Below are 13,419 nucleotides of genomic sequence, written 5' to 3'. Positions count from 1 at the left end.
GTCACACTTCAATCATCCAGGTAGTATACACTGTCACACTTCAATCATCCAGGTAGTATACACTGTCACACTTCAATCATCCAGGTGGTATACACTGTCACACGTCAATCATCCAGGTGGTATACACTGTCACACTTCAATCATCCAGGTAGTATACACTGTCACACTTCAATCATCCAGGTGGTATACACTGTCACACTTCAATCATCCAGGTGGTATACACTGTCACACTTCAATCATCCAGGTAGTATACACTGTCACACTTCAATCATCCAGGTAGTATACACTGTCACACTTCAATCATCCAGGTGGTATACACTGTCACACTTCAATCATCCAGGTAGTATACACTGTCACACTTCAATCATCCAGGTGGTATACACTGTCACACGTCAATCATCCAGGTGGTATACACTGTCACACTTCAATCATCCAGGTGGTATACACTGTCACACGTCAGTCATCTAGGCACTATACACTGTCACAAGTCAATCATCCAGGTAGTATACACTGTCACACTTCAATCATCCAGGTAGTATACACTGTCACACTTCAATCATCCAGGTAGTATACACTGTCACACTTCAATCATCCAGGTGGTATACACTGTCACACTTCAATCATCCAGGTAGTATACACTGTCACACTTCAATCATCCAGGTAGTATACACTGTCACACTTCAATCATCCAGGTAGTATACACTGTCACACTTCAATCATCCAGGTAGTATACACTGTCACACTTCAATCATCCAGGTAGTATACACTGTCACACTTCAATCATCCAGGTAGTATACACTGTCACACTTCAATCATCCAGGTGGTATACACTGTCACACTTCAATCATCCAGGTAGTATACACTGTCACACTTCAATCATCCAGGTAGTATACACTGTCACACTTCAATCATCCAGGTAGTATACACTGTCACAAGTCAATCATCCAGGTGGTATACACTGTCACACGTCAATCATCCAGGTAGTATACACTGTCACACGTCAATCATCCAGGTGGTATACACTGTCACACGTCAGTCATCTAGGCACTATACACTGTCACACTTCAATCATCCAGGTAGTATACACTGTCACACTTCAATCATCCAGGTAGTATACACTGTCACACTTCAATCATCCAGGTGGTATACACTGTCACACGTCAATCATCCAGGTGGTATACACTGTCACACTTCAATCATCCAGGTAGTATACACTGTCACACTTCAATCATCCAGGTGGTATACACTGTCACACTTCAATCATCCAGGTGGTATACACTGTCACACTTCAATCATCCAGGTGGTATACACTGTCACACTTCAATCATCCAGGTAGTATACACTGTCACACTTCAATCATCCAGGTAGTATACACTGTCACACTTCAATCATCCAGGTAGTATACACTGTCACACTTCAATCATCCAGGTAGTATACACTGTCACACTTCAATCATCCAGGTAGTATACACTGTCACACGTCAATCATCCAGGTGGTATACACTGTCACACTTCAATCATCCAGGTAGTATACACTGTCACACTTCAATCATCCAGGTGGTATACACTGTCACACTTCAATCATCCAGGTAGTATACACTGTCACACGTCAGTCATCTAGGCACTATACACTGTCACAAGTCAATCATCCAGGTAGTATACACTGTCACACTTCAATCATCCAGGTAGTATACACTGTCACACTTCAATCATCCAGGTAGTATACACTGTCACACTTCAATCATCCAGGTAGTATACACTGTCACACTTCAATCATCCAGGTAGTATACACTGTCACACGTCAGTCATCTAGGCACTATACACTGTCACAAGTCAATCAACCAGGTAGTATACACTGTCACACTTCAATCATCCAGGTAGTATACACTGTCACACTTCAATCATCCAGGTAGTATACACTGTCACACTTCAATCATCCAGGTGGTATACACTGTCACACTTCAATCATCCAGGTGGTATACACTGTCACACTTCAATCATCCAGGTAGTATACACTGTCACACTTCAATCATCCAGGTAGTATACACTGTCACACTTCAATCATCCAGGTAGTATACACTGTCACACTTCAATCATCCAGGTGGTATACACTGTCACACTTCAATCATCCAGGTAGTATACACTGTCACACTTCAATCATCCAGGTAGTATACACTGTCACACTTCAATCATCCAGGTAGTATACACTGTCACACTTCAATCATCCAGGTAGTATACACTGTCACACCTCAATCATTCATGTAGTATACACTGTCACACTTCAATCATCCAGGTAGTATACACTGTCACACTTCAATCATCCAGGTAGTATACACTGTCACACTTCAATCATCCAGGTAGTATACACTGTCACACTTCAATCATCCAGGTAGTATACACTGTCACACGTCAATCATCCAGGTAGTATACACTGTCACACGTCAATCATCCAGGTAGTATACACTGTCACACTTCAATCATCCAGGTAGTATACACTGTCACACTTCAATCATCCAGGTAGTATACACTGTCACACGTCAATCATCCAGGTAGTATACACTGTCACACGTCAATCATCCAGGTAGTATACACTGTCACACGTCAATCATCCAGGTGGTATACACTGTCACACGTCAATCATCCAGGTAGTATACACTGTCACACTTCAATCATCCAGGTGGTATACACTGTCATCCATCATTCTAACCAGATTAAGACGTAATAATGATAATAATAAATTATTATTATTATTATTGTTATCAATATTATTATTAATGCTATCAGTACTATTATTATTATTATTATTATTATTATTATTATTATATTAACGGGGAAGCGCTTGAGGAATCGTAGGCGTTATTTGATCCAAGGAAGAAGAAAGCAGCTCCAGTTTCCTGGATCAAGAACCCTTCATCATGCAGTGGTCCCCTCAAGGACCATCACCGCCATAACATGTGCAAGAATTTGCAATGACATTGTCATAATTCTTTTTAAGATTTCTCAAGTCTCGTGATGGTCTCGCAAGACGTACACAAAGGCTTCTTAAAAATTACGTCTCAAAATAAACGTCTTCAAAAAAGTCTCAAAAAAGACGCATCAGATAAAAAGATGTCCAATGACAAGACGTTCCGAAAAAAGACGTCTACAAAAACACGTCTGAAAAAGACGTATACAGAAGTCTACAAGACATACAAAAAGACGTCTAAAAAAGACCTATACAAAAAGACATCTACATAAAAAGATCTCAAAATAATTTTTTATAATTTTGCGTCCAATACGTTATTTGTCAACACATCATCATGATCATGATGATGTATTGACTTCTTATCTTAGCCCCCCCCCCCGAGGGATGCCAGAGGAATGTTTTAGGGGGTCAACGCCCCCGCGGATCCAGGCTAGTTGTATCACCAATCCTTCCTTTACAGGCAGGCTGGCAGGCAGGCAGGCAGGCAGGCAGGTAGGTAGGCAGGCAGGCAGGCAGGCAGGCAGGCAGGCAGGCAGGCAGGCAGGCAGGCAGGCAGGCAGGCAGGCAGGCAGGCAGGCAGGCAGGCATGTCGTGGGGGTTCTTCACTCGGCCTAATAGGGATCTTCTATATAAACACATGGATGGTACTATGATACTCAGCTAATCTATACATACAACACATGTAAAGGAGGATCAGCAACTATGCTGGCAGGCAAGCAGGCAGGTAGGCAGGCAGGCAGGCAGGCAAGCAGGCAGGTAGGCAGGCAGGCTGGCAGGCTGGCAGGCAGTCAAGCAGGCAGGTAGGCAGGCTGGCAGGTAGGCTGGCAGGCAGGCAGGCAGGCAGGCAAGCAGGCAGGCAGGCAGGCAGGTAGGCAGGCAGGCAGGTAGGCAGGCAGGCAGGCTGGCAGGCAGGCAGGCTGGCAGGCAGGCAGGCAGGCAGGCAGGCAGGCAGGCAGGCAGGTAGGCAAGCAAGCAGGCAGGTAGGCAGGCTGGCAGGCAGGCAGGCAGGCTGGCAGGCAGGTAGGTAGGCAGGCAGGCAGGCAGGCAGGCAGGTAAGCAGGCAGGCTGGCAGGCAGGTAGGCAGGTAGGCAGGCAGGCTGGCAGGCTGGCAGGTAGGCAGGCAGGCAGGCAGGTAAGCAGGCAGGCAGGCAGGCAGGCAGGTAAGCAGGCAGGTAGGCAGGTAGGTAGGCAGGCAGGCAGGTAAGCAGGCAGGTAGGCAGGCAGGCAGGCAGGCAGGTAAGCAGGCAGGTAAGCAGGCAGGCAGGCAAGTAAGCAGGCAGGCAGGCAGGCAGTTAGGCAGGCAGTTAGGCAGACAGGTAGGCAGGTAAGCAGGCAGGTAAGCAGGCAGGTAGGCAGGCAAGCAGGCAGGTAAGCAGGCAGGTAAGCAGGCAGGCTGGCAGGCAGGTAAGCAGGCAGGCAGGCAGGCAGGCAGGCAGGCAGGCAGGCAGGCAGGCAGTTAGGCAGGCAGGCAGGCAGTTAGGTAGGCAGGCAAGCAGGCGGTAAGCAGGCAGGTTGAAAATTTAAATTTAAAGAAAACCGCAACATTATACGTATATAATATTTTCGAAAGCCACCAAAATCCACCGTATTGGGTCAGTACTGTCTTAGAATTAATCAGATTTGTCCGCTTGTAGTTTGTCTTTTTATTGTTGTTGTGTTGTAACTTTCTGTAGCCATTAATTTTCCTGTTGATCGGCAGGTGACTATCTGCGGTGCGGGTCTACGAGCGGTGACCCGGGAACACGGTCTCACCGAGTACTGGGCGCACCGGGTCACGTACTGCGTGGCGCACCCGGCCTACCCCAGGGTCTTCTGTTGGGTCTACCGTCACGAGGGACGCAGACTCAAGCAGGAGCTGCGTTGTCATGCTGTTCTCTGTCCAAAGAACAGCAAAGCAGAGGTCAGTCAGTATTTTACGTCTAACCTAATCTAATATTATTAAATTATTATTATTATTAGTAGTAGTATAATGATTATTATTATTATTATTTAACACACCTGCCGTCTTCCACCAAGGTAGGGTGACCCAAAAAAACTGAATCACATTCATCATTATTCATTCAATAGCTGTGTTGCCAGATGTGCACAGACATTCCAGTTTAAATGACTCGGAATTACAGCATACTTACTCGTCCTTCAGAGTGCGGGACTGACTGTACTCACCACTTCCAGGACTCAGGTCCGGCTTATCATTTTCACTGAGTCCCTTCATAAATGTTTCCTTGCTCACACTCCAACAGCACGACATCAAGTCATAAAATTCACTTGTCTTCACTCCGATCTAAGAAGCTCACATAACCCTGCTAGATGCTCAAGCCACTAGCACTCAAAACCTTCCTTTATTCCCTCCCTCTAGTCCTTCCTGGGATGATCCCTTCTCTTCCTTCCACCCCAGACAACCTTCTGGTCATCCTGTGGGATTTTATTTTCCTTTAATCTTATTTCTATACTCCTGAAAGAAACTCTGGATTAGTATATCATTCTCTAGCAATACTAATTTCACATTTTCTTTTGGCTTTCTTCATTTTTTTATAAGTTCTATCTTAAACTGAATGCATTGATTAATAAGATGCCTCTTTCCTCTTTTGCTTTGCTTGTAAATGTCTCTCGTTTCACCCATGAGATGTTTGAGTCAATTGTTCCTCCATTTAGGGTCAGTCATGTTTGATTTAAATTCTGTTTGGAATATGTACAACGTGGTCAGCTGGTACGATGCTTCGGAAAATGTCACATTGATAGTCATCACCCTAGTCAGTCTCCTTAAACTATTCAGAGCACCCCAGTCAATACTTCTCAGGTAATCCCTTAGACCCATGTAATATACATCACAAAAACTGGGAACCTAAACTTTGTTATCCTTATTAACGTGATTCCTCCAGATATTAAATGTAAGTAATTTTTGACATCCGCCATATTGTTCCCTATCCTCCCTGTCATATTATTATATTAATAGTAGTAATAATAGCAGGATAAAAGAATTTTCCTCTTTTTAAAGTGTGATGTGTATGGTTTATGACTAGATGCTTCACCAGGTGCTTCAGTACTCCTGAGTATCTTCTTAACTACCTTAGACAATATGCACGTCCAAGATGCCGGCATGATATGTATGTATCGTACTGGGACGACATATGCTAGTTTTTCAGCTTTGCAGAAAGTGCCCTGTCTCCGTCGACTTACATGTAGATTTTCATTAGCGGTTGACAGTGCCACCACTGCCTCTCTCATCCTTGTGAGAACCATTTCTCATGACGCATCCACTTTGCCTGGCATTTATTGTTGTTTCCTGTTGTGTTGACGGCATGTTGTCTCTGCTGGTCTGCCTTTTCTCTCCTGTTCTCTGGCATTATCCCCTTTTTTCTTTGTGAATACCTCAGTGATACGTTCATTTAGTTTCAAACAGACCTTATCGTTATTCATCAGCTATCTTTAAGTACTATCAGTTTCTGTTACTTCCGACTGATGTTACCGTTCTGACTTTGCATTTATGCTGTAACGTTCTCATTCTGTCACTCGCTCTCTTCTCGCCCTCGCGTATTCGCTTCTGGTTCAAATGTTCTTTCTATGTCCACTTCCATCTGCTTATTTTTATATTTCTTCCATCCTCTGGTGCTTTTGCATCTGTGACCGAACACTTGAGCCTCCGATTACCAAAACGTTCCTTCTATACAATCCATCAACTTTATCGTTCACTTTCTTTCTTGTCTTCCTTCCTACTGAATTGGATTCAGAAAGTTACCTTCCTACTGAATTGGATTCAGAAAGTTACATCTTCTGTAATGTGTACATATCTGATTTGTATATTTTGAAATGCATACAGTAATTGTGAAGAACTGCATCAAAGGAAGTCAATATTTTCTGTTGTAAAGAATGCTAAAAATGAAGAGCCTCAAGTGTGTATGCATTTATGGCTACTGAATAAGGTATAATAAATAGTTATTTCTATTTTTTCCAGGCAATGGCAGCACAATTGAGAGTCCGCTTGGCATCAGCACTGCAAGAATTTCGAAGAGAGAAAGTTGTGAGGCAGAATGCGCGGATGTCCCTCATGCACGCCATCTATGATTCTGCTGCCATCCCTCGGCGCAAGCTTCTTCTCTCCACTGGAGGTGCTAACTATCGCCCACCTCTTGAGCGATCAAAGAGCGCACCTAAGCTTGGTGCCATCGAAGAGACTATAGAGGAGGAAGATGAGGAAGGCCTAGGGAACAGTGATGAAGAGGAAATAGACGACATAGCTTCTGTACATCTACAACCGGAGGAAGACGTAGGCGGTTCTAGTACTATGTCAGAGACAACCTCGGATATTGTCATGGATTATGACTCCAGCAGTGAGTTTGCAAGTGCCGGACAAGATCATTACGTGCTTGATGAAGAGTATGAAGATGAAAGTCCGCAATTTGCCTCTACACGTCACCACTCCGACAGTCTCCTTTATTGTCCAGTGCCTCCCCTATCACCCCTAGACCACCGACCACAACACCATCAACCATTGGGCGTTGTGGAAGAAGTCGCGGATGACGAAGGTTCATGTGATGATGCGAGGAGTATTGAAGTGAGAGGAAGAGATGATCTAGGTTTGCTGGCTACTCTAACACGTGAGTTAAACCTGGCTGCTCCTGCAGAAGAATCTCTCACTTCAGATCAGCCGGAGTCTCTAGGCTCCCACTGTGACTCATGCAGCTCATCATGTGGTGCTTGCAGTGACCCTTGTGACGTCACTACTGAGCAGGAGAACCTCATGAACGAAAGTGATCACATTATTAGCGAAAGTCACCTTATAAGAAAAGGCGACAACCCTAGCAAGATGGCACTCATGGAAGGTGATAACATTAGTGAAGAAAGTGGTTATTCTGAAGATAAAGACTCTCTTCAAAATTTAGATGCAACCAAACTGTAGTTTCCTCTCACACTGAAAACCAGTACCTTAGCAGTGACTTAGTAGTGATACTGTAGTGAGTGAATCTCCTTCCCTTGTTAAGAAATATAATCATGTAAGTCCCTCTCCTCTGTGTGAATACAGTTAGGAATGTGTGACACATGCGAGGACAGCTGTACCGTACTGTCCAGTCTCAGTGTGATCTAGGCTTCTCTTACTAGTCCAGACAGCTTAATGCTTCATCATTTAAGGAAGCCCTTGTAAAGGGCTTCTTATAAAGCCAGATGTAGTTCGGAACCTATAACAAAATTACGAAATATTAAGCATCTGACAAAGACTCAATGCTTCCATTAATGTCCATGTGTTCTCAGAATCTAAAGAGGATATATTATATACCAAATCAAAATGCCTTAATTAAGCTTCTGTTGACATGTAATGTATGCTCTGCAGTGCATTCATTTGCCTGCTAATGTCAACACATCAGAAGCAATATACAGTTAACTCAGATTACCATAATTCTTATGAGATTATGGTAAATCTGTCTGTGTTACTCTGAAGGAGTAGAGTACCGGTAACTATGTGATCCATATGGGATAATTTTCACAGGTGGCAGTGAATCACATTTATAAACTTTATTCCATATCTGTTCTTTATTTTGATCATTAAGTTATGGATGTTAGTAAGTATTGTGTGTATTATGTAATTAAACTTTTTTAACACCATTAAGCTATATGGCAGTAGCTACTTTATAAAGAATCAGGAATAGGCAATTAAAAAACCCTAGTATTCTCCAGTACACATCCCATTCACTGGATGTATTTTCACTTAGCATTATAATAGAAGATAAATGCTCTGTGTTGTGGATCTTGAATAATGTTCGAGTGAGTACACACCAACCAAAAATGACTTTTCACATTTATATTATAAATTCACAATTAGTATGTTAATTTGCTGGTGTAATGCAGAGCATGAAGCTGCATGCTAAGCATAACCCACTTAAAAATTGTCATTCCCTTAGGTGCCATATTTTGTTTATGTCACCATACCATTAGGTCATCCTTCATCATCATCATCACGTCTTATACAACACTGTGCCTATGCCTCGGCGATTTCAGCCGGTTAAGATTTAGTATATCTTCACAAGATGGCTTCCTGACTACCTTTCTATCTTCGTAATTCCCCTTATCTATACTTCTTTTTATTTACTTATGCCTCTCTTCAGTTGCTTATGTCATTGACTTACAAATCATTCAAGCTACATGCAGCTAATCACTCAAGTTCATTAGGATATAAAAATTTGATTTAACTCATCCTGATCTTTCATCAGACACCACAGATGTTTTCATATAAAAATTTACCCCAGGACGACCAATTTAATATATTCTGTAACTTATGTACTTAGTGCCACCATCCACATCCTAGCATGTGATGTAAAATCAAATTTTCTGAAATATCTTCATCTGTAATTAAATACAATATAATTTATAAATTATCTTTCTAGCAAATCTTCTACGTGATGGATGTGTTTTAAAATGTTCACTGAAGAATTAGTTACCCAAGTTTCCCGAACCTAAACAGGTGTCTCCATTTTTTTTGTATCTTCATAAGTTGCAAATTTCTCCTACCATTGGTAATATGACATTCATATTCTTCTGGTATTATTTATAAGATAAACTATAAATATTGTTATAATTTCTTTGTTAAAATGTTTATTGAAGTACTTAATATAAACAATGTTTATTTTTGTAATTACATTAGGCCTACACCTCATGAAATACTTCACCACAGTCTTATGTTCGATAAGTTAAGCCTTACAGACTCGCATTTTGTGAGAACTTAATTTTACACTCTTCATTTAACGTAGCTAGTACAGCTATCACCTGTGTTCAACTTGTGTGTGCTTAAAACACACTCAGTGTGTGCTAGAGTAAATAATGGTGCCACAGTTAGGCTACTTTATGTGGTGCTAGATTTTTCATAGTTATCACCCATGATAATTTGTTGTGTCAGTATTATACCATGAATTGTGCTGAAAAGTAATCTTATTAGCTGTATTAGTGTGTATTGTGTAGTGTAACTCAGCATTCCAGGAAATTGGCATGATATAACCTTTGTCTATGAGGCTAATAATAAGTCAATTAAGGACTTCCTCAACCCCTGAAATTTTATACCTGTCGATTCTAGTATTGTGATAATTGGACCTTTTGACCTTCTATTGTGAGAGTAAAACTTTAAATAGTAATCTACACCCTGTAAATTAAGGTTCGTTAACTCATTTTAACAGACGCAGCTTCTTGAGAATAGTGGTTGGTAAGATGTTTACTCTTAAGAAATAGACCTGTTAGTCTGTGGCATAAGAACTAGGCTCTGTAATCTTTAATAATATAAGAGTTTGGCTTAGTAACAATATCTTGAGAACTATGCTTTGTAACATGTGTACTGTAATGAATTGTAACCGTAGAGTTACCAGCTGTAGCAGTGAGAAATAGGCTGACATCTTAGTTCAGTGAGAGAAGACCTTGCCTCTGAAGAATTACCGAATAATGAAGTATAGATTCCTTGCATTAATTATGCTGCCTTATAAAATTAGCAGTATATATATAGTACAGTAACAGGGATTATAAAAATTAATATTGTTTGAAGTTTGTTGCAAACACTGCTAGTTATGTAATAGCCTAGTTATAATAAAGTAATGACTAAACGGAAAGAGAAGCTTTACAGTGATGTACTTGCAGAAGCTTGAGTCTCTGTAGGCTATATAATATACTTTAAAAATAGTTATGTTGTGAATACTATGATGCTAATTTCTGAAATGGATTCTTTGGGGCTGACACAGAGTGCTCAGCCATAGCGTGGCGGTAAAATTCCATTTTATGCGGAGAGAAACATTTGTGTTGTAGAATGGTAAACCCTGTTGAAGATATTCATGGAACTGTGATGATTCATGTTGGTAGTCCTATGGACGTGGTGGAATTTGCTACTATCCTGGATTGTCTGTTTGAGATATGACCTGAAGTAAAAATGTTAATTAACGGGAAAAGTGCTAGAAACTAAGAGTCCCAACAGCTATTCTCCAGCTCTTTCCCCATAGAGGGTGGAAATAAGAGTACTTGGAGGGTGGAGCGAAACTTTGAGTGGAGAGACACTGGGACGTATTGGATGGGGTTGGAGGCACAAGAGTAGTGCAGGATGGTTGCTGTTCACAAGTTGGTGCTTGCTGCAACTGCTACCTTATCTATTGTGATGCAAGCTACATTCCATGTAAATATATAGCTATTAAAAATGTTTATGAAGGCAATGTCAGGGATGTACATAAGAAATGTAATTTTGTATCATATAAGTAGATGTTATCTATAGAATTACCAAATAAATCATTATCCATAGCTGCGTCTCATTGGCCATACCTTGTGATATTTATATAGATAATGCAAATACAATGATATCTGTTATAAACATCTATAACTGTGTTTATAAAGGGCAGTATTAGTGCATAAATGGAAAAGCGCTAAACATGCATGTAGGTTTGAAACAGCGCTGGGAGAATAATAATTATAATAATTAGCAATAATAATTACTATAAATAATTATAATATTATTATAGAATCTAATCAATCTTGAGTGCTTGTTCTTTATAAATATTCACAGGCGCTCGCACATTTACAAACCATAAACACAACAACTACGATGAAAAAGAATACTACTAGGGAATGGAGGTAATAAGGCTGATCCGCTATAAGGGTCTGGCAGCTCCAGTTCCTTAGATCAAGATCTCATTACCAGCATAGTGAGGAGTGACGCTGGTCACGAGCGAGGGTCCAGAACTGTGTGACCAGCCAGGCACTGCCAGGACGAGGGTCCAGAACTGTGTGACCAGCCAGGCACTGCCAGGACGAGGGTCCAGAACTGTTTGACCAGCCAGGCACTGCCAGGACGAGGGTCCAGAACTGTGTGACCAGCCAGGATGAGGGTCCAGAACTGTGTGACCAGCCAGGCACTGCCAGGACGAGGGTCCAGAACTGTTTGACCAGCCAGGCACTGCCAGGACGAGGGTCCAGAACTGTGTGACCAGCCAGGCACTGCCAGGACGAGGGTCCAGAACTGTGTGACCAGCCAGGACGAGGGTCCAGAACTGTGTGACCAGCCAGGCACTGCCAGGACGAGGGTCCAGAACTGTTTGACCAGCCAGGCACTGCCAGGACGAGGGTCCAGAACTGTGTGACCAGCCAGGACGAGGGTCCAGAACTGTTTGACCAGCCAGGCACTGCCAGGACGAGGGTCCAGAACTGTTTGACCAGCCAGGCACTGCCAGGACGAGGGTCCAGAACTGTGTGACCAGCCAGGACGAGGGTCCAGAACTGTGTGACCAGCCAGGCACTGCCAGGACGAGGGTCCAGAACTGTTTGACCAGCCAGGCACTGCCAGGACGAGGGTCCAGAACTGTGTGACCAGCCAGGACGAGGGTCCAGAACTGTGTGACCAGCCAGGCACTGCCAGGACGAGGGTCCAGAACTGTGTGACCAGCCAGGCACTGCCAGGACGAGGGTCCAGAACTGTGTGACCAGCCAGGCACTGCCAGGACGAGGGTCCAGAACTGTGTGACCAGCCAGGCACTGCCAGGACGAGGGTCCAGAACTGTTTGACCAGCCAGGACGAGGGTCCAGAACTGTGTGACCAGCCAGGCACTGCCAGGACGAGGGTCCAGAACTGTTTGACCAGCCAGGCACTGCCAGGACGAGGGTCCAGAACTGTGTGACCAGCCAGGACGAGGGTCCAGAACTGTTTGACCAGCCAGGCACTGCCAGGACGAGGGTCCAGAACTGTTTGACCAGCCAGGACGAGGGTCCAGAACTGTTTGACCAGCCAGGACGAGGGTCCAGAACTGTTTGACCAGCCAGGCACTGCCAGGACGAGGGTCCAGAACTGTGTGACCAGCCAGGCACTGCCAGGACGAGGGTCCAGAACTGTTTGACCAGCCAGGCACTGCCAGGACGAGGGTCCAGAACTGTGTGACCAGCCAGGACGAGGGTCCAGAACTGTGTGACCAGCCAGGCACTGCCAGGACGAGGGTCCAGAACTGTGTGACCAGCCAGGCACTGCCAGGACGAGGGTCCAGAACTGTGTGACCAGCCAGGACGAGGGTCCAGAACTGTGTGACCAGCCAGGCACTGCCAAGAGTTTGAAAACTATAAATATATAGATTCTTTTAGTTTGCTGCACAGTGGAGCTCTATCACCTAGAGTGGAGCTCTGTCACCCAGAGTGGGGCTCTATCACCCAGAGTGGAGCTCTATCACCCACATTGGAGTTCTATCACCCGCATTGGAGACCTATCACCCAGAGTGGAGCTCTATCGCCCACAGTGGAGCCTATGACCCACAGTGAAGCTGTATCACCCACAGTGGGGCCTATCACCCACAGAGGAGCTCTATAACCCAGAGTGGAGCTCTATCACCCGCACTGGAGAGCTATCACCCAGAGAGCAGCTCTATCATCCACAGTGGAGCCTATGACCCACAGTGAAGCTGTATCACCCACAGTGGGGCCTATCACCCACAGAGGAGCTCTATAACCCAGAGTGGA

At 43.7% G+C, this 13,419-nt stretch overlaps 1 protein-coding gene across 2 annotated transcripts in view; it reads left to right on the top strand.

Annotated features, from left to right (window-relative positions):
• The window catches only part of LOC128706579 (protein FAM43A), a 463,132-nt gene extending 451,911 nt beyond the window's left edge, over positions 1 to 11,221 (top strand). For both annotated transcript variants that reach the window (XM_070090540.1, XM_070090548.1), the window contains 2 exons: positions 4,664 to 4,864; positions 6,917 to 11,221. In XM_070090540.1, the coding sequence (XP_069946641.1) occupies positions 4,664 to 4,864; positions 6,917 to 7,861 (1,146 nt within the window). In that variant the 3' untranslated portion in view covers positions 7,862 to 11,221. The remainder of the gene's footprint in view (positions 1 to 4,663; positions 4,865 to 6,916) is intronic.
• Positions 11,222 to 13,419: the final 2,198 nt, after the last annotated feature.

Source organism: Cherax quadricarinatus, chromosome 3, assembly GCF_038502225.1.
Source record: "Cherax quadricarinatus isolate ZL_2023a chromosome 3, ASM3850222v1, whole genome shotgun sequence".
Classification (NCBI taxonomy): domain Eukaryota; kingdom Metazoa; phylum Arthropoda; class Malacostraca; order Decapoda; family Parastacidae; genus Cherax; species Cherax quadricarinatus.
Note: the sequence above shows the minus strand (reverse complement) of the source record. Positions and strands in the feature narration are given on the sequence as shown.